The sequence below is a fragment of the Pyxicephalus adspersus genome, chromosome 4 (assembly GCF_032062135.1).
Source record: "Pyxicephalus adspersus chromosome 4, UCB_Pads_2.0, whole genome shotgun sequence".
Lineage (NCBI taxonomy): Eukaryota > Metazoa > Chordata > Amphibia > Anura > Pyxicephalidae > Pyxicephalus > Pyxicephalus adspersus.
Window position 1 is genome coordinate 111,158,655 of NC_092861.1, and position 26,371 is coordinate 111,185,025.

At 35.3% G+C, this 26,371-nt stretch overlaps 1 protein-coding gene across 1 annotated transcript in view; it reads right to left on the reverse strand.

The window, feature by feature from the left end:
* SYNE1 (spectrin repeat containing nuclear envelope protein 1) overlaps positions 1–26,371 on the reverse strand; it is a 198,065-nt gene that overhangs the window by 58,593 nt on the left and 113,101 nt on the right. Inside the window, exons 83-102 of the mRNA XM_072410249.1 lie at positions 25,587–25,724; positions 24,648–24,833; positions 24,016–24,138; positions 23,730–23,912; positions 23,322–23,465; positions 21,344–21,538; positions 19,055–19,195; positions 16,151–16,318; positions 15,101–15,262; positions 14,741–14,935; positions 14,005–14,178; positions 13,110–13,301; positions 9,890–10,021; positions 9,460–9,566; positions 8,591–8,747; positions 8,365–8,496; positions 7,262–7,417; positions 6,442–6,651; positions 5,525–5,626; positions 160–279 (exon numbers count right to left, since the gene is read on the reverse strand). Of these exons, the coding sequence (XP_072266350.1) occupies positions 160–279; positions 5,525–5,626; positions 6,442–6,651; positions 7,262–7,417; positions 8,365–8,496; positions 8,591–8,747; positions 9,460–9,566; positions 9,890–10,021; positions 13,110–13,301; positions 14,005–14,178; positions 14,741–14,935; positions 15,101–15,262; positions 16,151–16,318; positions 19,055–19,195; positions 21,344–21,538; positions 23,322–23,465; positions 23,730–23,912; positions 24,016–24,138; positions 24,648–24,833; positions 25,587–25,724 (3,117 nt within the window). The remainder of the gene's footprint in view (positions 1–159; positions 280–5,524; positions 5,627–6,441; positions 6,652–7,261; positions 7,418–8,364; positions 8,497–8,590; positions 8,748–9,459; positions 9,567–9,889; positions 10,022–13,109; positions 13,302–14,004; positions 14,179–14,740; positions 14,936–15,100; positions 15,263–16,150; positions 16,319–19,054; positions 19,196–21,343; positions 21,539–23,321; positions 23,466–23,729; positions 23,913–24,015; positions 24,139–24,647; positions 24,834–25,586; positions 25,725–26,371) is intronic.

Consider the following 26,371-nt stretch of genomic DNA (forward strand, 5'->3'; position numbering starts at 1 on the left):
AGAAGAGGTGACAATAGGATAAAAACCTCTAAATCAGTAATCAACAAAAATGTCACACAAATAAATATCCTCTACTCTACAGTACACAATTCTAACAAAATGTGTTATGAAAAAATGTTTAAATATACGAAAAATTAAAAAAATCTACATTTTCCATACCTGAAGCTTTGATAGCTCTAAAACAAATTGCTGGTCCACCTGTAGCTTATCTCCACGCTTTTTCAATTCAGTAATTTCTGTATCCAGTTCTTTTAAACTGTCTTCTGATTGTAAAATAGCCTAAACACAGGAAAAAATATTTATTACAAAGAGAAAAATAATACAAGTAGTCATGATTGTATAACAGTCTCATCAACAAATGTGCAATGGTTTAAAGCAGCAATGTATTCTGCATGACAGATGAAAAATCATCACTAAGAGTTATTATTCTAAATAAAAGTTTGTGTAAACAATGCTACATTAAAACGTGGATACCAGCAAATTGTCACCTTATATAATATACCATTTGCAGGACATTACTTTTCATAGCTAGTGAAAAACTAAACATTCAGAGACAGAGCTAGCACCAAAATACAAATGGACCCACAGGAAGGTGAGACAGTAGGTGTGAATTCTTTTTGTTAACTCATATTTGCAAGTATGTGTCATAAGTGTAGAGCCCAAACTCATCCCCAACATTTTAGCTTTAAGTGGTAAATGTTATAATCTCTGTCAAGTTTTTTTAGTTGGTTGTGTCCTTGCTGGGTACTTTTGTCCTTATGATCTGCCTTGATGACTACAAGGAAATGAAAGTAAATTTTTCCTATTGTAATAAGGAAACTAATAAATAAAACGGAAAGAAGTTCTAACCTTTCTGTTCTTTGTACAAAGAATAGCAGTAGCTATGTTGAACAAAATACATGCAGCAGATATAGTAGAATAGACTTATTCCAAAAACATCAAACTGCTTCATCATCATATTCTTGTATTAAAAAAATAATTGTTTGGGCAGACTTTCATACAAGAAATTGTCAACAAAACCCAAATTATCCTAATATATCTAACCATAATTATGGTGAACTCAAGCAATGGTGCAGACACAATTGTTCTTTAGTGCTCCTCTAGGCACATACGGCATATTATATACTATATTTGCCAGGTACTGTGAAATTGCAAATATAAGGCTTTGAGATAAAAGAAAAAAATTGCACTCCCTACATTTAGAGTTATTAAAAGGTAACTCTGGAAAGTTTTGTTGGGGGAAAAAATAAGCCAAATTATGTTAGGTGGGTCTACAACTATTATATGAATAAGAGGCAAGTCATGACCGTGTGGTTTAAGGTATGCATTTTGATAATCAACTGGGTATATACAATAGATGTTTTATATAGTGCTTGATCTGTAAGATCCTTTTGGTATACATTGTCTTTTTCTGATGCAGCTAAACATGTTACTGGGCCTATTGATGACAACGACAGTGTATGACAATTGTGCTGTATATGTTTTTTCAACATTGTAAACTACTAGACCTTAGTAATAACTTACTATACTTATCTGGGCATGTTTATACATGTTTTACACATGTTTCATATATATGTTTATATACAGCTGCTCATAAAAGAAGATTCAGCCATTTTTTACATATTCAATGGTTACCTTCCCTAATTATAGGCATTAATATTAACTGATTGTCACAATGGCATAATTTTGTTGATTATATAACTATCAGTGTATGTGATATTTTTACAGCTGCTTCCCTTGCTTCTTGCATGCTCAGGAAGGATACCTTTAAAAGCCTGTGTACACTTATGTCCGGGCTGAAAGCAATTTACAAGCGCAACAAAATTTGTAATTTTTTTAACTATTTGCACTTAGGAAGAAATTGATGAAGTGACTAAAGCATACAAGAATATGATGTATATTTCATATTCACTAGTTTATTTTATTACACTCAGCTGTTTTATTATGTAATATTGTTTATATATTATCAGGTAAAATCATTTGTGTTTAAACAATAAGGTTTATGTAAGTTTATAGGTATTTAGGAAAAAGTATGTATGTAATCAATTAAGGCTGGTTGCCATTGGAAAGTTCTTTAACTGGAATATCATTATAATAAAATGTTTCTGGTGAGACTGCTGACCTCAAACATATGACCTCAAGTAAATGGATCGTACAATTTCATAAAGGCAGTTTTCCTCTGTTTGAGGATTCCTTGCTTGCTAATTTTTAAATTTTAAATGGTTTGTTGTTTACACATATGGAATATTAGGAGAAAGAATGTAGGTGTCCCCAGCTTCTGACTGCAGGTGCCTTTACTGCTTTCTTTTTATACATTTAAATTGTATATAATCCCTTCTGTTTTAGCACACAAATGTACCATTATTTCAGATCAAATAATGAAACTTCATATCTTAGGCACAGGCATAAAATGGTATGTAGTTACATTTTTACTTTTTTCATCATATAAACATGGGCAAGGTGCGAATGCTAAAACTCCAAAGATGTATTTTTTTATGCCTGTTGGTAAGTTATTTTATTGTTCATATATTTAAATAACCTGCTATTATAGCTATCTGTTATCAACTTTATACAGCCATAAGAACAGTGTGCCGGAATAGTGTAAAAAAGCAAAGCAGTATTTAGCTGGCATTATACCTATGGAAAGCCTATCTTCTGTAACCATGAATGCCGAAGTAGTAACTTTAGCAACATTACGCCCTGCATCATCATGTTCCAGCTGCATAGTTATTTATGCAGTTAGCAAGCAATAGAACCACTGAGAAGCTTAAGCCTGACTCTATTGAATAGCTTTCTCACTGGTTCATAATGCTGCCAAACTCACTTTGCTAGCAATGAAGTGTCACCTCCCTGTTTCTGCTAGTAAGGGATTGACTACAATAAAATATGTAATGAGTTGCTGTCACTGGTAAGATGTTGCATGTGAAATGGTCCTTAGTGGCTGGAGAAGCAGGTGGGCACTTAATGGTTTTGCTGCAGACCACCAATGCATACCTTCTTTTTATGCCAAAACATCTTATATCCTAAATGACAACTAAGTTCTATTTGGCTTTGGAACACGTACATTCCAAATGGAATAGCTGACAAAATGTTGACATCAATATCAACAAATGTATACAGCCCAATCTCTAATGTTTGTTTTCTTTCCCCTTCCTGAAACTTATGGTTCAGTATATATTGGATAAATGAGATTAAGGAAAACCTGTTCTCTTTAGTTGTTTCAACCTGTTTCAACTAAAGTCACTTACCGATTGCATGACATCTTTTATTTCATGAATTTTGTCTTTTGATGCCTTGATATACTAGTAAATACCAAAGGGGAAACTGTATAGGTACTCATATCGAGCCAGCGTGGGTGTGGATAAATGTGTTCAACAGTAGAATCTCTACAATGCAATCCCAGCTGCAGATGGAAAGTATCTGGGTGACCTCCATATCAGTAGTAGAGGTGGATACAGCAGAAGGGGAAGGATTCAACTTTTATTCAAACTAGATTTGTGGGATTTCTTATACAGCACACTGACAGTAGATTAAATATTTTGTAAGTTTTCATTATCTACTGCATTATAAATCATGGTATTTTGTATGTGCTGATTTTGGCCAGTGTATCTGAGTAGGGTAATTATTTTCATTGTCTATCTATGTAATGCTTAGTAAACTTAGATTTCTAAGCAATGCCTGCTTTACCTTAGTTTAAAGAATTTATGGTCAATAAATGTTTGCAAACTTTGTATTAACCCAAACCTATTCTGACATCTGCTTCACATTGAGGTTATCTTATAACAAATTGCCAGTTAATGTGTTCTAAGACTACAATATATTTTGTATTAAAATTTTTTCCTCAGTTTTCGGGACTGCTATTTATGCATCAGTATAGGAGACAAAACCCTGGTTTCAGTCAGGAAATATTAGCCATTATAAATTGGTACATTATTAAACTCAGATCACATATAATCATGAATGATTTGCTGACTCCATTACACAAAGAAAGCTAATGCGCATTTGCAAAAAAGACAGGTACATTTTATTCTTATGCATTTATTTATAAAATACTTTATTTGCAAAACTTTTGTAGTAAAATTCACAGCCTTATAAAATTCCAGGCGTCTTTTGCTATGACACATAGCACATACTCAACGAATTTTACCTTGGTACATCTTGTAGTGAACATTAGACCATGATTATATTATTGTCAAGCTACAATTATTTGAAATGAGTAAATGAGCAAGGAAGACAGAATGGCAAAGCAGAGAAGAAGTTGTACAATGAACAAGCACTAATGAAATAATAGACTAACAAAACAAGGTAACAAAAGTTAGCGGTATCTTGGAATGTGACCCATCTGGTATAGGGTTCCTGAAGATTCAACAAAAGGGGAGAATCCCTGGAAATATGAAATGCAAAAGAGAAAGGATTTCAAGACAGATGGAAACAGTTAATGAGGTAAAAGAAAAGTATAAATAAGAAGAAAAGCAAAGCATAAGAAAACTCACTCCTAGGGCCTGATTTTTGAAAGCTCTTCAAGGCTGGAGAAGATACACTTTTATCAGTGAACCTGGGTGATCCAGCAAACCTGGAATGATTTGGTCCAGGATCAAAAACATTTGTTAACAAATAGCAAATTACTTTTAAGAAATCGATTGCAGGTTTGCTGAATCACCCAGCTTCACTGATGAAAGTGTATTCGCCACAAGCCTTGTAGAGCTTTATTAAATAAGCCCCATACACTAAATTAGTGTAGATAGATAGAAGATATGTGCAATTCACAATATCATGTGTAGTCCACGGGGGTTATTCTTCTGTATGGGGAAGGAAAACATCCTTTTTTAGTTTCCTATTTAGTGTGATTCACTTTGAACAGCGGGTTTCTTTTAGATTTATTGGTACAACCATGATGTGCGTGTGTGTGTAATCCTAGAGTCCTTTTCTGTTCAGTATGGCCTACTGCTGAGAACACCTGCTGGGGGGGGAGACACAATATTTCCATAAGCTTTTAAGATTGGTTATCCTCTCCCACTGGCAGCCAGGAATAAGTAAGTAGACAAGCCATCAAATTAATAAATCCATAAATGTTTTTTATAACATAACAAACTTTACATTGTATTTAACTTATTTCTTTCCTTTTTTTAATTTTGATTGAGCCTTTTTAACAGCTACTGTAAATATAATAGCCGCTGTGTGTTTAAGACTCCCTAAAGACCAAGTAGTAGTAGGAATGCTGTATGTACTATATAGTACATACAGCAAGTAGATAGTGTAAAAATGTCTGGTAGATTTATGTTAAGATGAATATCTTTTCAATGGCATGTTCATGAACATGTGGCATATTTCAAGGCATATACCTTGTTAGTAAGGGGAATGAAGTCATTAAATTCTGGGATAGCCTAAAGACTTTTATAATAATTTTTGACCGAATGTGAAGTGAATAACCTCACAGTGTATGTCCTGTTATTGTTAAAACTAAGTTACGATATGATAATTTATTTTCGTCATTATGGCATTAACAGCCTTATTCATTAATTACCTGCATCTGTTCTTTCGCTGGTCGCTCAGCTGCTTCTGCCAGTTTGTGCAGTATGATGTATTTATTATCAGCCAAGGAGGTAAACAACATCTTCAAATCATTCTGTGAGTAAATAACATTTATACAAATAAATGTTACAGATAAAATCAAATACATGACTTTCAAATCTTTGCTTCACAAATATACCTGAACATTGGATTACATATACAAGAAATCATGGTTTGTAGCAAGCAATAAAAAACAAATTTATCAGCATATTTCACAAATATGTGGATAGTACATACTATATACTAAAAAAGAGGGGGTCAGTGGTGACTATATATAATAAACCACAATTTATTCAAAATATTAGGAAAAAAATAATTTAGCTCTATGAATCTTTGGATATATAATTTGTCTAAGATCTGTGAATTTCCAAATAAAAATATTTTATTTAGAACCAGGTCAGCAGTGGTAGCCTACATAACCCCTCAGTATAGATCCACTTTAACAAAAAACACATTCCACTATAGAACAGTATCTTATATTTACCTGACAAATAATCCTAAAATAAAAATGTTACCTAATGGTAATCTGCCACCACTGCTTATTAACATATATGTAAAATAAAAGGGTCACGGTATTCATATCCAAGCAACATTACACTGTCCAGAATGTATTGATAAGCTATGTGCCATTTTGGCTAAAGCAACCTTACAATGGCTGTCATTACTTTTACTCTGAAGTGTTTGGATATGTATGAAGATTTATATTGGATAGCCCTTTTTAGTGAACCACTAAGTTATATATCTTCAAACCACTGCTTGCTGAATGTAGCCAGAAAAATACATTATGTCTTTAATCGTCAATTCTGGCATTACAATTTATAGTCTTCAGGTAGTGTCAATGTTGTACAAAAATCTCATAGGATCATGTACCTGGAATGTCAGAAGATCCTGTAATCTTTCCTTCATCTGGTTACATCTGTGATTTACAACAGATTCTAAAGAGTTCAGTCTTCCTAGAAGACAATACAGTGTGTCCTCTATGATCTCCTGGTGACCTCCAGTGCTTGGTAAAGTTTGTAAAAAGAGATTTTTGTTCTTGTCCATCTCTTCGCTCATTTCTTTAATGTCTTTTGCCAAAGTCTGTATTAAAAAAGGCACAACAATGTCTTAACAAAGTATTGTAAAATCACTAAAATTTGAAGTTAACAACAAAACAATTACTCATAGCAAAAAAAATTGTAGAAAGAAAAACAAAAAAGAAATTGCTTTACATTAGAAAAGATACATTTTTTAATACCTGTGAACTAGGTTGGAACATTTTTATCTGCTGAAATGATATGAAGAAATGAAGATATTAAACATGGTATTAAGTAGAGTAAAAATAAATAAATAGAGGTGCATTGTGGTCCTTTATGATCCAGAGGAAGACCTAATCTCAATGCCAAATAAGTGCATTATGCAAATAATGTGTTCAATCACAGCAAACTATGTATATATTAACAAAACATTGGCTGGAATTAATAAAGCTCTCTAAGAAAGAAAACTATCATGTGAGGCCCAATTTTCTGCTATAGTAAAAATGGCAATAGTAGAGAGCATTAATCATAAATAGTACAATATTCAAGAAAGATAAAGGATGATGACGAAAGTAGCAGAAAGGTGACCATGACATGAGACTATTCCTTTTTGAAACAGATTTTATTAAGATTCCTTCTACAGCTGATCGTATATGCCATTGAATAAAACATACCTCTTGGTGGTAAAGACAGGTTTCTGTCTCTTCTGGTTGAAGAGCAGTTTGTACAAACAGTCCTTCCTCCACATCATCCAACCAGGTAGAAGTAGCTGAGATGGCATCATAGAGTTTTTTCTCTAATGGAATGATTTTTTTCTCTCCAACCACAGTCTAAATAAATAAATTGCAAAGCATATGGTCATAGTATAATTTGATGCATAATATTTGCATAAGCCGAAGTACATCCAATATGTCACACTGAACAAAAACAAAACAATAACAAAATAAAATGAAGACTAATATATATTAAACTGTATAAAAAAAATCTATTTTATAAAACAGGATATGCTTTTAAAGTAAATTTAGTAACTCTGTGTGAAAAAAAAGAGATAAAATAAATGATACTAATAAAAAAGCTAATTGGTACCTAAAAAGTAATCGGCACTTAAATCCTAGGCATAAAGGGAGACTAGACTTTGGTGTGTTGGACAGTTTTAGAAATATGATAAAGAACAAATTAGTAAAAGCTGTTAGTATTTCTGTTCACCTTAAAAACATGCATATACTAATATTTCCTTTTTTCTGAAAATAGAATTAGGAACCATCTCTTTTGAAAAATAAAAACTCAAAACCAAAAATGGCTGTAGAAAAGCTTTATGTTTTGTGGTCTAAATAAATGATGTTAAACAAATAGAGAGGGCATTTTATTAGAAGGCTACTAGATTGTAAGCTCTTGGAGGCAGTGTCTTCTCCTCCTGTGTCACTGTCTGTATTTGTCTGTCATTTGAATCCCTCCTATTTAATGTACAGCTCTGCGTAATGTTGGCATAATGTTGGCGCTATAAAAATCCTGTTTCTTATTATTATTAATTTTAATAATAATAATAATAAAGGCTGAAAATGTTGCTTGGTTGTAAACAATAATAGATGTTCAACCAGTGGATTTTAGTTTTAATGTTGACAAACAGATTGATATATCGCATGTCATATAAAAAAGCACTTGGCTTCTCTAATGCAGCAGGGGTGCCCACTCTTTCTACTAAAACATGTTTACTAAATGACACTAGACTAGAAGTTAGATATTCTTACATGTCAAAGCATTATTAATAATTAAGTACCTGAGATGATACATCTTCCAGTGCTTGGTTTAATCCATCCAAAATGTTTACCACAGAGGATTTGTCTTGTACTTGCTTGTCTCCTTTGTAAAAAGGCACACCAGGTATAATTCTGTTTGTTTGGCTGAAGATCTGATTAGAGAGACACATGAAAATCATAGTTACCATTACATACCATAAAAGTTTTTACTACATTCAACTCTACTCATCTGTGCTGCACAATTACCGGTTGCTCTTGTTCCTGCTGTAAAGCACTGTGAATAAGCTTCTCTTTGGTGCTAAGCTCTTGGTGCAGACTTTCCCATTTCATTCTCATCTGCTCTTGAGATGTCGATTTTACACCCTCCAAGCCCAACTCTCTAGACAAGGAATCTGCCACGTTACTATGTAAAACAGTAAATTACACATTAGTAAACATAAATAAACCAAAAAGTAAACCTATCAATATTGGAATTTTACGAAAATATTTTACCAATATAAAGGGAGATAAAATAAGTGAACATGATATGTGATGATTGTGTATAAATACATGTTAAGCCGGAGTTCTTCCTTATACTTAGAATCTCTTACCTGCTTTTAAAATGGTACAAAGAAAATGTGTATTAACATTCCTTCTAAAAGTAAATTGTGATGCAATTTCTCTGCATCTTTTATGCAATATTAACAGTTGCTAAAATTTATTTTTAAAAAAATGTATTTAAATAACTGTACATTTTTTTAACAAACTAACACACTAACCTAATTTATTATGAATGTGGTCACATACCCAGTAGTACTTAAACTCGATGAAGGAAGGACTGTTTTTTTGTGTAAAACCCTGTTCACAGGAGAGGAGAGCAGGAAGAATATTGTTATTAATGTACTGCTGCTTCTTCATTTCCAATCAGAGAAACTAGAATGGGTCCTGAACTAGACCTCCTAACTGTCGCGAAGTCTGTACTAGATGTCTGATGTCTGGCTTTGGGGCTTGGCTGTGGTATCTGGCAGAGACTTAGATCACAAGAATGACTGACTACTTGGAGATCAGCTTTAAATGTGCAAATTTGCAAACCCATTTTATTTGGTGTTATAGTAAATCCATTTAACGTTTTATACCTGATGTTTGTCCGATCAGTGGTTGTTTGCTGGTTTATGATTTCCCCTCCACGACTTGCAACAGATTGCAATAATTTCTTCTGCTCAGCAAGTTCCTGTTCCAGTTCCTAATTTATGATATACAAGCACAGATTATATTTGGATTTTGTTTTATTTTTATCTGGTGGTCTGTCTTAGAATGACCAGAAGTGTGTTAGGACTTTAGAACACTTCGTTATTTCGGCTTCAAGTATTCCACTTGTTCAAAAATTGATCTCTATTACCGTCATTATATTATATATGTTAGCTAATCAATATCCCATTCCTAATAAACATTCTGTTAAATAATTATAAAAAATGATCAATCAAAAAGTACCATTTAAATGATTTTTGATTGATTAAACAATTGAACATTTTAAAAAATATATGCTTTGATTTTTTCAGGATTTACCTTCTGTTTCTGTAGACTGTTCTGCTTCTGCAGTGAGCGTGTTGTACGTGTTTGTGCCAACCATTCCTGGACACTGGGACTCTGTGATGATGAAAGCTCTGCTTCTGACTCTTCTTTTTCATGAAATGTTCCCTATGTAAAGAAATGAAAAAATACCACAATAATTCAACTAGTCTTTCATAACCTTCATAGAAAATGGTTTACTAGTGCAGTTTTCTGCTTCTATCTACACAGCAGTGTTGTCTATTAATAATACTGTAAAGTGTTTTATCATATTATAATTTCATTTCATTCAGGAATAAGGTTTATGGAGTCATACTTGTATTGCATCTAAAAATAACTAACTGCTAATTTGATTACCTTTTGAATATAAACACAGACACCTAATTACTCCAATCCAATTAGTATGGCGCTCCCATAGTGAGTGTGTTATTGCGTATTATGTCTGACTTTTTCAGCATGTCTGTGGTAGTCTAAGCTAGGTAATCTCTAGCCTCTCATACAAACCTAATGTCAGATATCTGTATTAGTTTGTGACGTCAATGAGGCAGACACAAAGTAGATCAGCTTTAATTAACTAGCAGTTGTAGTTGTTAAAGATTAGTTTAAAAAAGCTTATAGTCAACACAGTCATATAGTTGACAAGATAACCATCTGGTACAAAAAAAGTAAAAGGTGGGAGTATATAAAATCATCTTCATCATCATCATTAAAATCAAGTCATATGATCTGGTTGCCTATTTTAAAAGATACAACCTAGGAGGCGAGATTGTTAAAAAGGCTGAAGCTAGTTAAGGTGCGTACACACTTCCAATTTTTATCGTTCCAATCGAACGACGAACGATCGATTGGGCAAAAAATCGTTCGTAAAAAAGTAACCAACGACGCCGACGAACGAGGAAACTCGTTGGAAACGAACGACCGGACCGGCGGATCGGATTGGACGACGATCGTTGAACATCGTTCGTGTGTACGGTCGTTCGTTGATCATCCATGCTCAGAGCATGCGTAATGAACGAACGGTCGTTCACTTTCCTGTCGTGCACATAGTTCCTCTATCGCTCAAACAATCGTATCTATTGTGTGTACAATATCTACGAACGATCGTGTCGTTATCTCTATGTGCAGGATCGGTGCTATACGATCGTTCGTATATATCGTGCAGGATCGTTCGTCGTTCGTTTTCCAACGATAATAATTGGAAGTGTGTACGTAGCTTTACATAACACTAAAGGAGATCTTATCTACAAAACACTCAGTGAGCATACCACAAGGAGGTATTGTTCTGTCCACGTACCTCTATGGGCAGAGACAAACATGATTCAGAGTTGTTTTGGAACAGTACAGTACAGTCACTGTAATTTTATTTGTATACCACCACTGTAGCTCATAGTAACCTAGATTCAACTGAAATATGGCATCTGATTTACCAAGAATTCTAGCTAAAAATCATTAATGTATGTTTGTTAATGTATGTTTTTTTTTGCATGTAGTTTAAAGGTTGGCCATGTGTACTCATTGACGGTATCCAGGGATGCAACATCTAACATATACAATTGCAGGGCAAGGGGGAATTGGTTCCAGTTCATGTGAAGATGTCTTGTGCAAAATGAGCTAATGAGGCAAAATGACAGCAGACCTCTAAAGACATTAAAGTTGGACAGATGAACCACTGGCTGGAAAACATGTAATCATCTTCTAATGAGTGCCTAAACTTTCAGGTTGGTGTCTAGATAAAATGTAGGATATAATTGTTAAAGGCAAATATATAAGTGGAGCTTCATTCTATTTGTTGACTAAAGCATACAATCATGTTTCTTAGCTTTGCCTCAAAATGTAAAAAATTGTAAAATTAGAAAGAGAGCTGTATAACAATTTCCAAGAGGTGAAGGTTCATTGTGCAGTCAGCATTCCACCAACTGTCTAGCAACAATGAAAGCTGCATCTGCATAGGCCTACTGGAGATCACTACACATTAATTTGCACTACCTGTATAAACACCAAGACGACAAATGAGCACTCAAGATTCTACTCAGTAAAGATTATTCACTAACATTACATCTAGGTGTGCATTTTATGCCAACAAAAAAAGAACCTATATTTAATCTTTTTAAATTTTTTTTAACATTTAAAAAAAAAAACAATAATTAGCCAAAACATAATGTTAATGGTAATGAATAAACTTCAGCTAATATTTGAAACTGAGTGTGCTGGGCAGGACATGTTGTCTTCAATATCTCAAATTACTCATAGCAATATTAGGTAAGTTTATAAAAAAATTAGGAAGAATTATCAAAGAAGTAACCATAAAATCAACAATGTATGCAAATACTGATTGGGGAAAGCATATTCATGTATTTTTGACTTAAGACTATATAGCTATATTGATTATTTCTAGTCATAATGATGGACTTTTATCAATGACAGTCAAAAACAGCTGGTGAAACAGCAAGCAGACTAAAAATAGCCATTTATGGGGAAGCTTGATGATTGATAAACTTATATTTAATTGAAATTAGGATGCAGAGAATTTAGAAAGAGATGGGTTAATAAGATTTCAGGTTGCACAGCACACCCAACAAGAAAAATCAAACAGCAAGCAGACCCCAAACCAGAAAAACAGACACATTACATGTTCTGCTTTCTTGTGTGCTTTCATCTCGCCCCATGCTAGTTTAGCCTATGAAACAAATAAAACATATTAGCAATGTTAAAGTAATATTGTTGATGTCCAAAAGGATTTCAATGGTCTTTACCACACTCACAGCAATATACATAATGCAAGAAACGGCTTATGTCATAAAAGTAGAAGGAGTTACGGACATTGTGTGACAGGTCTACGTTACATCCGGTTGCAACTAAAATATCAGCAGTTAATGTGCTGTATTGTTTTATATGGAAATACTTAAAGATAGTCACAAATCAATGTCTATATATCTTTAACGATAAATAAAACAGTGTAAGGGTTGTGACTGATTTATAGCTGTTAAGTTGGCTAAACACAATATTTGATTTAAAGTCAAGTCAATAGAAGGAATTATAGGGCAATGAAAAGATTACAATCAGCCCTGAAATATCTTAAACCTAGTGGAAGCATGACCATTAGACCAATGGTTTTCTTAGGTAGGAAGCATAAAAAGAATATAATGCAATGTTAGTGTATTAATAATTTCCTCACAAAATAATTTTAAAAAATAATATTATTATAATATATAACTACCTGGATGCTTATCTGCTTGTCCTGGAGAACCCTCTGCAGTTCCAAAAGGCTCCCCTTCAAAGTCCTCAGTTTTATTGCCAACTGTTCAGCTTCTTCCTTAGTCTGGGTCTTCCCTTCCATCAGTAAGTTCTCACTGTGTACAGACAGCTCTGACAAAGCCACCACCTTTTGTTCAATTTCCAAAAGCATGTTCTGCAGCAGTGAAAACAAAGAAGCAAATTCAAACATTTTATGAAATAAGGCACTCTGGCATCACTGTGACATCAATGGCAAATCCTTTGTCAGAAGAGCAAATCCATAGCAAAAGGAGAGTCATGTTAGTTTGAAGAAAATATTAAAAATGGCAAATCTGTCTGAGGAATGTGCCACTATTCTTCAAGTCTGTGCATTAGTAGATCTCAGCGTTTTGCTTGTGGTACTGTTTTCTACAAACAAGCCATGTGCTATATGGATAAGCTTTTGGCTTCCAAGGTTTGTGAATGACTCTGAGTTTATCTACATAATCCTCTTTACAGATTGACCTGTATAAACACATCTTTACTGAGTATCCTTTCATGAACTGATGCAGTAGTGTGTAACTTCACAAAAAGTTTTGTTCATGGAAGAAATTCAATTGACATTATTCAGGGGATCATATAAAATTGTGTAAACCGTAAGCAACAGGTAAAAAATGAATAAAAAAAGACCAATACAGAAACAGAATAGGTTGAAAGGGTGAAATAAGTCTTTGGTGCTTTACAGAAAACAAATGCTTGTTTTATATCAAACAAGATATTTAATAATGCATAATGCATAATGCAAATTATAAACATAATGCAGATATACTTTTAGGTTTGTGAATTTTTTTTTATTGGCTTCCAAAATATAGCGTTATGAATATTATATTTCATGATACCTGGCAGTCAATAAGTTGTGCCTCCATATCCACAGGCTCCTCAAGGGCTCGTAAGACAATCTCCAGTGTAGACCTGGCCCCAAGCAACCAGTGATCAAGTTCATCTGCTTCACTGCGGTATCTCTGTAAAGCCTGTTCATGGCGTTGTTCTTCTAGTTGTTCATTCAGTTTTTCCTAATGACAACAATTTTTTTTGTTACTGCGTGTGCTTAAAACATGCAATTTTTACACTTTGAATCCAACACTCCAATGCAGTGTGGCATGAAACCCCTGCAGAAAAAGCTCAACTAGTTAACTGTACAGGGGAACAGTCAAGTGAAAATAACCTTTGTTCTTTAATAACTAGTTGTATTTGGGTTTATCTGCATATTATACAATATATTATTGCTTAGTATAATATTGTTTAGAAAAAAAAAGTGAATCCTCTGCCGATTTTAGAACACTGGACATCCGTTACTCCTGGAGTCAAGAGGGGGCCATACCTCTAACACATTTTTAAGAAACAAAACTATTAGGGATTTGTAAAGAAGTAAATTTGAATTTTTCTACTGGAGAATCTTTTAGGTGCATGTGTTTTAAATCGGAGTAAATGATTTTACATCAGTCTATATTGCTGAATGTCAGATTCCTTGCTTTTTAAATAACCCAGTCAGTCAGAACAGTTTTTTGTAGTATATTCCTTTTTCCAAAGAGGTTTAGGCTGTTTACTGTGAAAGGAATCACATTCTGTATGTACCTCCAAGAGTTGGCGTTTTCCCGAGGCCTTCATTCTGATGGTGGCCATTCTCTCAGCCAAGACAGTCAGTGTTGATTGCAGAGCTAACTGATCTGCAGCTTCTGAATCCAGAGATTCAGAAACTAGCTCATCTGCAAAGGAAGCTTGTAACTTGCTGATCTCTTCCTGCAACATTAAAATCTCATCCATAAGAGCCTGGAGAGAAATATAACAATGTATTACATACAACCAGCTTTATAGGATTTAGTTTGGAAATTAAATAAAGTAGTTGATAATGCATAGCCGTTACTGAGACTGAGAAACATTGGCAAGTGGCAGCATAGAGATTTACTTTACATTTATTGAAGACAAACAAATCACCTGGTGTTCAGCCATCTGACTTTCGGGTGTCTTGCTGGGCTCCAAACTCTCATTCAATTTAACTTCAACGGCCTCCATTTTAGTGGAAATGGACTGAAGAGCATCTTGGTATCTTTGTTGTCGTTCAAGAGCCTCATATAAAGTGCGTTGCTTTTCACTTATCTATCAAGACATATCAAGGCAGAATTTGTTAAATTATAAATAAAGTAGCAGAGGTAACTATAGAATACAATGTGACAAATAACAACCAGAAAATGGTCCAAGGCAGAAAAAGGCACATTTAAGCATTCGCAACCTGTAAAAGCAGATCTTGGCTTATATAATGCCCACAGAAAGCTGACCTGCAGCTCCCTTCAGCCTTTAAACAGTGAATGAATTCCAATAAGTTCATCCTAGCTCTCATAGCACTAACATTTACAGGGTTGTGTCTTCTGTGAAGAAGGTAAAAATTTACGTCAGGCAGTAAGTGAGGAATTGGAGCCATATTTGTAACTCACCAGAGATAGACGTTGAGCCTGGTTTATGAAAGCTCTCCAAGGCTGGAGAGACTATACTTTCACCAGTGAAGCCGGGTGATCCCGCAAACCTGGAATGGATTTCTTCAAATTCATTTGCTATTTGCAAGTAAATGTTTTGAATCCTGGACCAGATCCATTCCAGGTTTTCTGGATCACCCAGCTTCACTGGTAAAAGTGTATTCTATCCAGCCTTGGAGAGCTTCAATAAATCAGGCCCATTGACTCAATATTTTTTGTATTTGACATGTAAGCAGATTTCGTTTAACTTGAACTGAGGACATTGAAACTGTCTTGGGAGTATGCTGCATGAAAATTACATTCTAGTACTGCCAAGACTATGGTTAAGAAATGTGTATGTGCAGTATCCAAGACCTGGGTTTACAGTTGCAACCCCTTGGAACCAGAAAAGTGTGAAGTATAAAGACATTAATGGAGTATTTTTGTGGGGTTTGTGAAACTGTCATTTTTAGATTTCGATTAAATTCTGTACAATATTTTTTTTTGATTAAACAACATTAAGATGAAAACCTACCACGTTCTTTAATGTCTCCCAGGAACGCTGTAGATCATCTAATTTGGCATTAGCGGCTGTCTCTATTCCCGACTCATACATTTCTTGAGGAGAGGCTGTGTTGGGCTGGATCTTTGCAGCATCTGTCTGCAACTGTTCAGCAGATAAGGCCTGGTAATAAGCAATGTCCTAAGAGCATGAAGGATAACACAGTACTTTCAACAGAAAATGTAACACAAGCATGCACTAGTTTGTTCAACTACAATAAGTCTTATTAGCTTGAATAGAAATCTATGCCTTTCCTTTATCAATACAAACACCTGTATGCATTTAAATAAATAATGGTAATATATGTATAAAACCAGTTAGCACAGCTTATTCCTGTATATATATTTCTGTACTTTGTAACAAAGTATCTGATCTATTTCAGTGTCATACTGTATATATATTGTGACTACAGCTTCAGTGGACCACAGGGATTACTGTAAATATGGCTCTAGAGGGAGACACAATGAAAAAGACAGAGAAATGATTTCTTATAAAAATGTTTTAGGGTCTGACCAAAAAAGTGAGTGGGTTTAATGGTCACTACTCCTTTATATGTTTACACATGACTGAGGACCAGGTGCCTGAAAAGGTGGGGATTTCAGTGTGCTGGGGATACTGATGCTAAGGTCAACATTTGTGCCTGTACCTGTGAGAGATGTTGCTGCAGTAGTCAAGCCAGGTACAACCCTATGCACATGTTTAAAGAATCTGTGAGTTCCTGGTTCTCATATACAGTATCAATAGTCATATCATAGGAAAAGTTTCCCACTGATTCTACAAGTAGGTGAGATGGTCACTGTGTTAATACAGGTTTTAAATGAAAGCTTAAATGAAAGCTTATTTTATCCAATTCATTATTTCTTTTTTTGTGCACAATAATCATTGGTCTCTGGCACAAAAGAAAGATATACGGTATAAAAGGAGAACTTATTTTTTTTTCTTCCTGGTTATTTTGCCTTTATGAGTAACAAGCAGAAACGCTGCTTTAAATGCTGTAAAGATGTGTTATTAGGGACTGTTTACAATACTGTAACTACATTCTTAGACAGTACTAAACAGTTATCCCCAACATCAAGGCCCTTGCTCCCTCACTAACCAGAAGAGTTCTTTGTTCTTTTCTCCCACAAAGAACCAAACAGACACATCTGTCCCTACTTCACAATCCTTTATCCAGGCTCCATGCACTGCCATTCCTTATCACATTCAAATTTAAGACTAAATGACAAAAATTACATCGCCACCTAGTCTCGGACTCTATAAACCTTGTGCATTTATGGTAACACACACTTCTGTCAGTGACTCTGTAAGTTTATAAAACTCTAAACACTTGACTTTTTTTTAGTTATAAAACTGAAATCATATAATACATTTGAATAGTCCTACTTCTAAAATTTACCACACTATGCCTAATAATTTAACCAATCCTGTTGGACTTGTCCAGTTCAGTAAATATCTCTTATATCTCAGTGTTATGTATATAATGGTGAGAATATGTGTAATGATGGGTAGGGATAACAAAAATTTCCTCGAACTTCCGATGGGTCCCTGAAATTTTGGCAAAGCGATTTCGCGGACCCATTGGAAGTTCCAGGAAATCAGTACAGGAGGATTTTCATTTATGCAGCCCTGGGAATCCTCCTGTGTGCGATCCCCCGGCACTGGAGGTTAATTAACCTCTAGTGCCCGGGGATCGCAGTGGATTTCTAGGGCATTAGAGGTTAATTAACAACCTTCAGTGCCTGTGGATTGCACTGGATTTGCAGGGCACTAGAGGTTAAATAAACTCTAGTGCCCGGGCATGGCAGTGGTTTTCCAGGACACTGGAGGTTAATTAACCTCTAGTGCCCGGGGATCGCAGTGGATTTCCAGGGCTGAAATCATTCACGCAGCCCTGGGAATCCTGTGTGCGATCCCCGGCACTAGAGCTTAAATGGGGACAAGTCTCCCAATTCAAAATCTCTAGTGCTTTATGATTGGCTGGGGAAAGGAAAATTATGATGACGCTTGGGCAAACTGAGCGAATTAAAGATCGATCTCGATCTGTGAATTTACAACGGCCGTTCTCACTTACAATTTCGGTAAGAAAGAATGTCCGAATTTGCCGCAAGATTGAATTTTAAAAACTTGCTTGCCTAATCTAATGATGGGTAATCTAATTTCTACTACTTTACAGACAACAAATAAAACAAGACAAAACACTGATTTCATGGTAAAGTACAACACTCAGCTTTCTGTACCAAACACCAATTTTCTTTTTAACAATGTATTACTATAATATGTGGATTGCAAAATGTTTTATTTTGAAATGTTGTATAGGTAGCAGGCTTCATGTGTCTAGAAATAGGGTTAATTTTACTAAAGGCTGTTCACTTCACATCAGACTGCATGTGAATTTTTACTTAACTTAGTGAATGAGGAAAAGCTTTGCTGACTTTATTTTCCATCACTGATGTTTGTTTACAAAGCCCAAAAGTACCTGTGTTTGTCTTCACATGTGTAGCCCACACACATGGCTGTATATGGGGTTCTAACTGTAAGTCCACCCTGTCATTGCAGCGGGCAGTAAAAGCTTTGGCATTTGACAGCAAATGACAGCATGTGAGGCAGAGTTTAGGGGCAGAAATGGCCAGGGTTTATTATTGACCAATGCAGAAGAACTTTGTCTTGGATCCATTGGGGGGGGGGGGGGGGGTCTATAAGACACTTGCAGCCAGCAATAGACAGGTTAAGCCAGGTTACATTTACTTGTTCTTACTTGTTTACTTAGGTTTGCCTTGTTCTTTGAAGATCAGTTTATGCAATCTTTACTAAACAAAAAGGTACAGAGAACTGTGTGCTACCTTCAATAAGGTTGGGGAAAATATAGCACAGTGATACCTGATTAACAGAAGCGTCTGTATTAGCCACAGGTGAAGGTGAACGACAGGCCGGTGGAGAGGAAATCTCACTGTTGGTACCCTCCTCCCCTGATTCCTCAGTGACAGGTGACAGGAGAGTGTGACAGCGACCAGCGGTCATCTGCCATGAAAGACCATCAGAAGAACCCCAGAAGGCAGCAAGTAGATCAGAGAAAGTCAGAGACAAGTGCAACACACAAATCAACACACATCAATAGACAACTAATCAGCATCAGTGTATTCAGCTAAGAAATATATCTTTTTTGATTACTGACATTACAAGCTTTATTATTTCACAATCTGCCACAGTAGTCATACCAAAACATGTACAGTGATATTTGTTAGATGCCAAAAAGCTTATACGGAGACAGACGCCATATGGAAAACTGAATGAAAGTAAGAATGCTTATAAAGTATAATGTATTTCAGACTACTTCCAGGCTTGGCTCGATCATTAGGTTTCAAAATATAGCCACAAAACTATGGTAACTTTTTTTTGTCAATGCCACTCTACACCAGGCAGTTTGTGTACAGGACATATGAGTTTATAAACAAAAGCCCTTGGAGGTAAAGGATTGCTTGGAGGTAAAGCTTGCTACCCTCATCAGTGGCATTGTTAACATCACTAAGGCTAGGTACAGACGTGCAATAGTTCTCGTCCAATAATCGGCTCAGGGCCGATATCGGATGAGAATCTTGTGTATGTACAGCACTCGTCGTCCATCGTTCGTACGACCGTCCTGGCATATCCACGGACAATGGCAGTGTTCTCCCCAGCCCCTTTTAGCTGGGTGTACCACCCGGCAATTTCCAGTAACCACCCGGCTGTTTTTGGATGGTTACTGAAGAGTTGGCTCACAATGCAGAGGCCACCACCCGCCTAGAATTTCTTGCCACCCAGCTTAAAAAAATTTCTGTGTTGAACACTGAATGGACAATGAACGATCGTAATGCAAATGAAGGGGAAAGAGCGCAGCGGGGTGCCGCTCCGCCGTTATCCTCCTCCCCTCTCCATAGAGCAGAACGGTGCTGTATGTACAGCACTCATTCATGCATCGTGCAGTCGTTGAAAAGGATCGTTAAAGATCCTTTCTAATGACAATTATTGGGCGTGTGTACTTAGCCTAACACAATACACAGAACAGTGGTTTGTAGTATCTCACAGCAACTAATTAAAACACATTTTCAAGGGCTTAGAATGGGCTGATAGATAAAAGATTTACCTGTCCTAAATGACAGCACAACACAGCTACATACCACTATTGAAGAGACAAATAACTAAAAAATGAATATTAAACTTAGGATATCTTTAAATTATTAATTTTAGATAAAAAAATTATTATACCAAACTCAGGAGACCAAATTATATGTGTCCTTAATACTTTCATAAATACAATCTTGTAACAATGATAGGCATCATGGTTCTATTCCTGTTTAAGTAATACTATAAGTTTAAACCTGTCCAATAATTTCAATAAATTGAAAATACTCTATACATTGCAAAACTGTAGTAAATTAAACTACAGCCATTGCTTCTTTTAAAATGATATATCACATATCATATGTCTATGATTTTTCTAGCAATATTCAGTTATATTCATGCCAGATACAAGATGACGTACATTTGTAACAAAGTAACCTGGCACGCTAAGGTGTTCTTCCCAGTACTATTTTGCCAAATATTCCTGTTGCCTAGCAATATATCTCATACACCAGTCGTCCTTTTTTATGCTGCAATACAAATGTCACTAGCTCAATTCTTGATGGGAAATCTAACAAAATGTCGACATTGAAGGTTGCCGCAAGTAAAAGGAAATTGCTAGCTATAAAATAAGAAAGTGACTGTGGGAAGTGAATGAATTCACTGATGTATGTCTGTATACAGAGTGTTCTCTAGTCACATGCTTTGGCCAGTAAACAAACAGCATGCAGGAAAAATGTGCTATACTAACAATAGAGATGATTGTGTACAGATTAACCTTTCATGGAAACACAATAGCACTGCAAAGAAATGAAAAAATAATTATTTATTGTACATATAAAGGAAATGCCAGTGTAATATGTTTTATTAGGTATAAGCTGGTTATATCTATATGATTTTCAAAAATGTAGGAAGTGTATTATAATAAAACATATTATGTAGAAGAAATCAGATCACTTTCTTTTTTTCCAAAAAGCAGCTGACACCAGAAGCCTTATTCATGGCTTTGTTCTTGCCTACATATAACGCAGCTCATACAATAGCAGCTAATGTGAGTAGAGGCCTTACCATAACAACTGACGGGTGAGCAGAGTGTGCAGGGAGGAGTTCAGCATCCAGTTCTTCCATTCCCTCTGTTAGTCCTTCCACTTCAGTCACAGTCAGTAACATCGTAGCATGCTTGGCTTTCATGGTTAACATTTTGCACTTGGAATTCAGCGACGCTATCTGATCCTGATAGCCTTTGATTTTCTTCGCCAGTTCCTGCGAACACATTTTTTATTTAGTGTGGCAGGAAACATAAAGAGGAGAATGAAAAAAAGACAAAAAAAGAATCAAGCTCCCATTGTGCTTTAGGCAGGCGAATGGGCTGGGTGCGCCTAGCCAATAAAATCACAGCTCACAAGCCCTGCATCATCCATCAGCAACAGCTAAGAGGCAGGATGTTGTTGACTGTGAAAATGAACTAAGCCAGGCTGCATCTCACAATACAGGGAAACCACAGAGCAGAGATGTAAAGCTGCAGAGAAAAGAGGAAATGGCTGTGCAGCTTTTGAGAGCAGATTTGAACCCAGCAAACAGGCAAAAAAATTCAATATACAGATGGAGAAGCCAAACTGGCAAGATTCTGGTCACTTAATACAGTAATGTATAAGCTGACCCCCAGATGGTTTATGTCTCGGGCTTTATAATGAGATCTTTTGTTGACTACCAGCATAAAATATGCAATGCTCAGCTCTTAGTCAAGCTTAAAACAATGACAGGAGGAGTAATAAACATTAGGGGACAACAAAGGTTAAATGAAAAAATACTTTGTACAATACAAAGAAAACAAATGTGATGTATGTAAAAAAACATACATAAAAAACAACAAATGTCTTTATGTTTTAAATTCAGTACCTTGCACATATACACAAGGGCTATACAGATGAAAAGTAGTTTATTTATTACAGCAGAGTACAGCCACCACAGCAATAATCTTGGATTTTACTAATCAGAGTACAGTAAAAAGAAAGCTTATTGGTTACTACAGATAACTGCACCTTTTACCTTAACTCTGTTCTCTGTATTCTCCATAATATGTAACTTGTACACACATTTTTTTCAAATACAAACATTTCCAAGCTTATAACATTTGGTTTGGGTAACCTCTTGCTCTCTATACATTGGACATTGGACCTATATATACATTGTACTTGGATCTATATTTATACCATGGACTATTTTTCACAACAGCAGCTGTATTGGGAAAAGTTTTCAATTAGCAATATTCATGCCTCGGGCAAACCTCATTGGCTCTTAAGCAGTATCATAATTTATTTTGTCTAAGAAACTAAATGTGTATTTTTAAAAATAAAATGTATTGGTCAGAAAAATGGATAAAAAACACATTTAGACAGACAGCAAAAAGGGAGTGACTTTTCTTCCTAAAAATTTTTTTTCAAGCTTCTTTGTTCTCAATTTCAAAAAATATTAAAAATACTGTCCCTATGGATCTTTTTTGAGCATTATTTTATTTTAAAGTTTCAAATAAGGCCTCCATTTTTCTTTTTGCTTTGAAGTAAATTTTAATTGGTTTCCCAAGCCTCTCCTGATATATTTTTTGCCCCAAACTGTGAACCATTTTTGTTGCTTAGCTCTGGTTTCTAGAATATCTTATCAATATATTTTATTTGTAAATGAGGTACTCAGAACTGGATACATGATTTCTGATGAGTTAAATAGAAGGATAAAGACCTCATCCTTCTTGATGCCCCAGAATCTTGTGCTGACCCAGTTACCTGGTAATACAGTGATTGTACTAATTATGAATGAATATGACCATCAGTTAAAAAATGATTCCTTCCTTCATTAAAAGGTCAGAAATAGTATGAAAGGATGTTATTTTTAATATTTTTAAGGCAGATCAATTTACATTTTTGGCTACAAATCCTAAATTTGGCCTTGAAAAAACATATATGCATGAGAATATGAATAAATAAGTAAAACATTTTTTAACATACACAGGAAAACATCATATATATTATATACATTATACACAAAATACCTCATGGCGCTTAATTTGGATCTGTAGTTCTTGAATGCTGTTAGTTGTTACTTTTGCATCTTGTAATTCCCGATGTGCTTCCTCAATGAGATGCTGCAAATGTTTCATTTCCTGTTCATACTGTTCATACTGGACAACTGCCTCCTAAGGGTTAAATAACAAAGCAACATTTTTACCTGGAACTATGTAAGAGGCCAAATGCAATTTTTATATTTTTTCAAATGTCAAAATCGTTGCACTGCTTCCACATTTAATTTTTGTTCTGGGGCAATCCAGACCACTTATAACATTATCAATATATAGTTATATAATTGGGACATGTGGCATAATAAAAAAGAAAAATTCACAGTAGTAAGACTGACGGACAGATGCATATGATATCCTAATAAGTCTTTATAAAATAGTTACCTGCATTATATTGCACTGTTGAATAGCTGTATGTTGAAGGCGGCTGGTCTCCTCTAGAAGTCGGACAGCTGTACGGCATATAGGAAGGCTGGTAACAACCTCTTCAGGGATTCTTAAGGAACTCTGGCAATGCTGAACAGCTTGTACTTTTGGCTTCAGTGACTCCATTTTGGACAGCAGATGCTGTAAAATACAAGCATTAACATAAGATATTTTAAAGTAATTATATTCAGTTGAACCTGAATTAAATTTTAAACTTTTAAGGGTAAACTCAGCACCATCTCACCTGTCGATGAGATAACTGTTCCTTAAGACTCAAGCGTCCAAGCTCCGGAGATGTTAATGTAGACTGGGCTTGTGCCAGAGCTGTTTGTAAAGCTCTTACTTTACTTTCAAACTTTTTCATATCCTAAATTATATAAATGAAACAACATTTTTCATGACAACATAAAAAAAGCGGGGAAACATATAATGCCCATTTTTATGTTATTTACCTTAAGTGCTCACATCACAAAAGGGAGTTTAGCATTATTAGAGGGTTATAATAACAGTATAGCTTCTACTGGCCACTGGGTTCCTAGTACTGTATTGTTGAATGGCAGTAAAATAGGTCCCGGCCCAATTTACAGAAGTTAAGGTAAAACACTTTTGTGCACAGGTTAGGAGGTTCCTGAGAACTTTCTGGAAGATTTTATGGAGGATTTTTTCCCACTTTTTGGTGATAGTGTTAGTTTACATAAAATAACAAAAAAAAGATACTTTTAATATTAGTAAAACTGTACTTTAAGGAAGGAACCCCACAGTTGACCACTTAGGAACTCAATGGAAGTTGGGGAGTGCCTTGAGGTAATGAATTTCTGTTAGAAAGCCATTTTTATAGGTTCTCTAGGAGACCTTGTAATGTAAAAAGAGCCTTACTTCTGCTGCATCATAAAGGCTTTGCATGCGTTGTTTGATGGATTGTTGCAGTTTTTCAGTCTCTCGTCCAAGTTCTGATACTTGCTGAATCAGTCCTTCAGTATGAAACACACTTGACAAGTAGTCTATCTTCTCATTCATAGCTTCCAGATCACTGCGAATATCTCTAGACTCATCCAACATAGCCTATAAAACAAAAAAGCAACTTGTTACGGCAATCAGTAAGTTTTATCCAGTAAATTCAGTAACTGTGCTACGAATCAGAAAGTTTTCTCAAATTTACTTTGGCAGGTGTCAAATTCCTGAAGTCTGTGCAATGTCTGCTTTGTACTTTCTACATTAGATGGCTACCTTGCAATTATAATAGCTTGCTGGGTGCACTGTTATATTTGGCCATTGAGCTGCCTAACTGAACTACCTGATAGACCTGTTAGTTATCAATATTACACAGTATTTACATAGCACCAACAAATTATGCAGCACTTTACAAAGTCCATAGTCATATAACTAGCTGTCCCTCAAAGGGGCTCATAATCTAATGTCCCTACTATTGTCACATGTCATTAACATAGTTTAGGGGCAATTTTTAGGGAAAGCTGATTAACCTAACTGCATGTTTGTTTGTTTTTTTGGTATGTAGGAGGAATCCCCCTGAAAACACAGGGAGAACATAGAAACTCCTTGCAGATAGGCTCCTGGCCGAAATGTGAACCTGTGATCAAGCGCTGCAAAGGTGAGAATGCTAACCACTGAACCAAATGTGTTGCCCCAAGTTCAATCACCAACCAAGAGAGTTGTACAGTCCACTGATAACACTGCTGCCTAATAATACATATTGAAATGCAAAATTCACTATGTACATAGCTACTCAAAATATTCTTTTTAGCAGGTGTAAATTGAAAGTGGAAAAAAAGCTCTAAAATTTAAACTACAACTTACCTGGTGAGTGATTGCCTGATCACGAAGTTGGCTTGATGAGTTCCAGGTGATATGACCATGCACCAATATTTTTGCCTTCCCTATCCAGCGCAGAATAAATTCTAGCATTTCATTGTATTCCTCAAGTTGGGTTGCCGCCTAAAAAAATGTATGTATGCATATAAGATTAAACAAAGAAAAAAAATAACATTACGATTATACAAAGACATTTGGAGAAAAGCTAAGCAGATGCCAAGCACAGCCACAGCATGTCAGAGCCCCCAAAGCAGGGGTGTACAACTCAAATACACAGTGGGCCAAAATTAAAAACTTAGATAAAGCAGCGGGACAATTTTAAGGTTTTATGAAAAAATTGAGTACGTTTTTCCTTCTCATTAGATATAAAACATTTTCATATAGAAACAAAGAGTTTTTGCTTAACATTCAATCTGGAACAAGGCTATAATAGAGAAATAGCACCGCTACTACAACTCCCTGGCCGCTGGTCAATAGACACAAGTGATGCCGGGAATTGTAGTATTGTAGAATTGTAGCGCTATTTCAAAGCAGCAATGGGCCAGCTGCAATTCATATTTAGGATTCCTTTTGGGGGGCAGATTTAGTTTGACACCCCTGCCCTAAAACATGTTTGCATTTTGAACAGATTTTTAATCAATTAAAGGAGCACAACTTTTGTTGTTTTCCTTTAGATAAATTACATTTGGTGCTTTTTCACTTTTTATGTATGTAGACATTTTCTCATATTGATATATGTGATCTTATACCTAATTATTAAACAGAGTCTC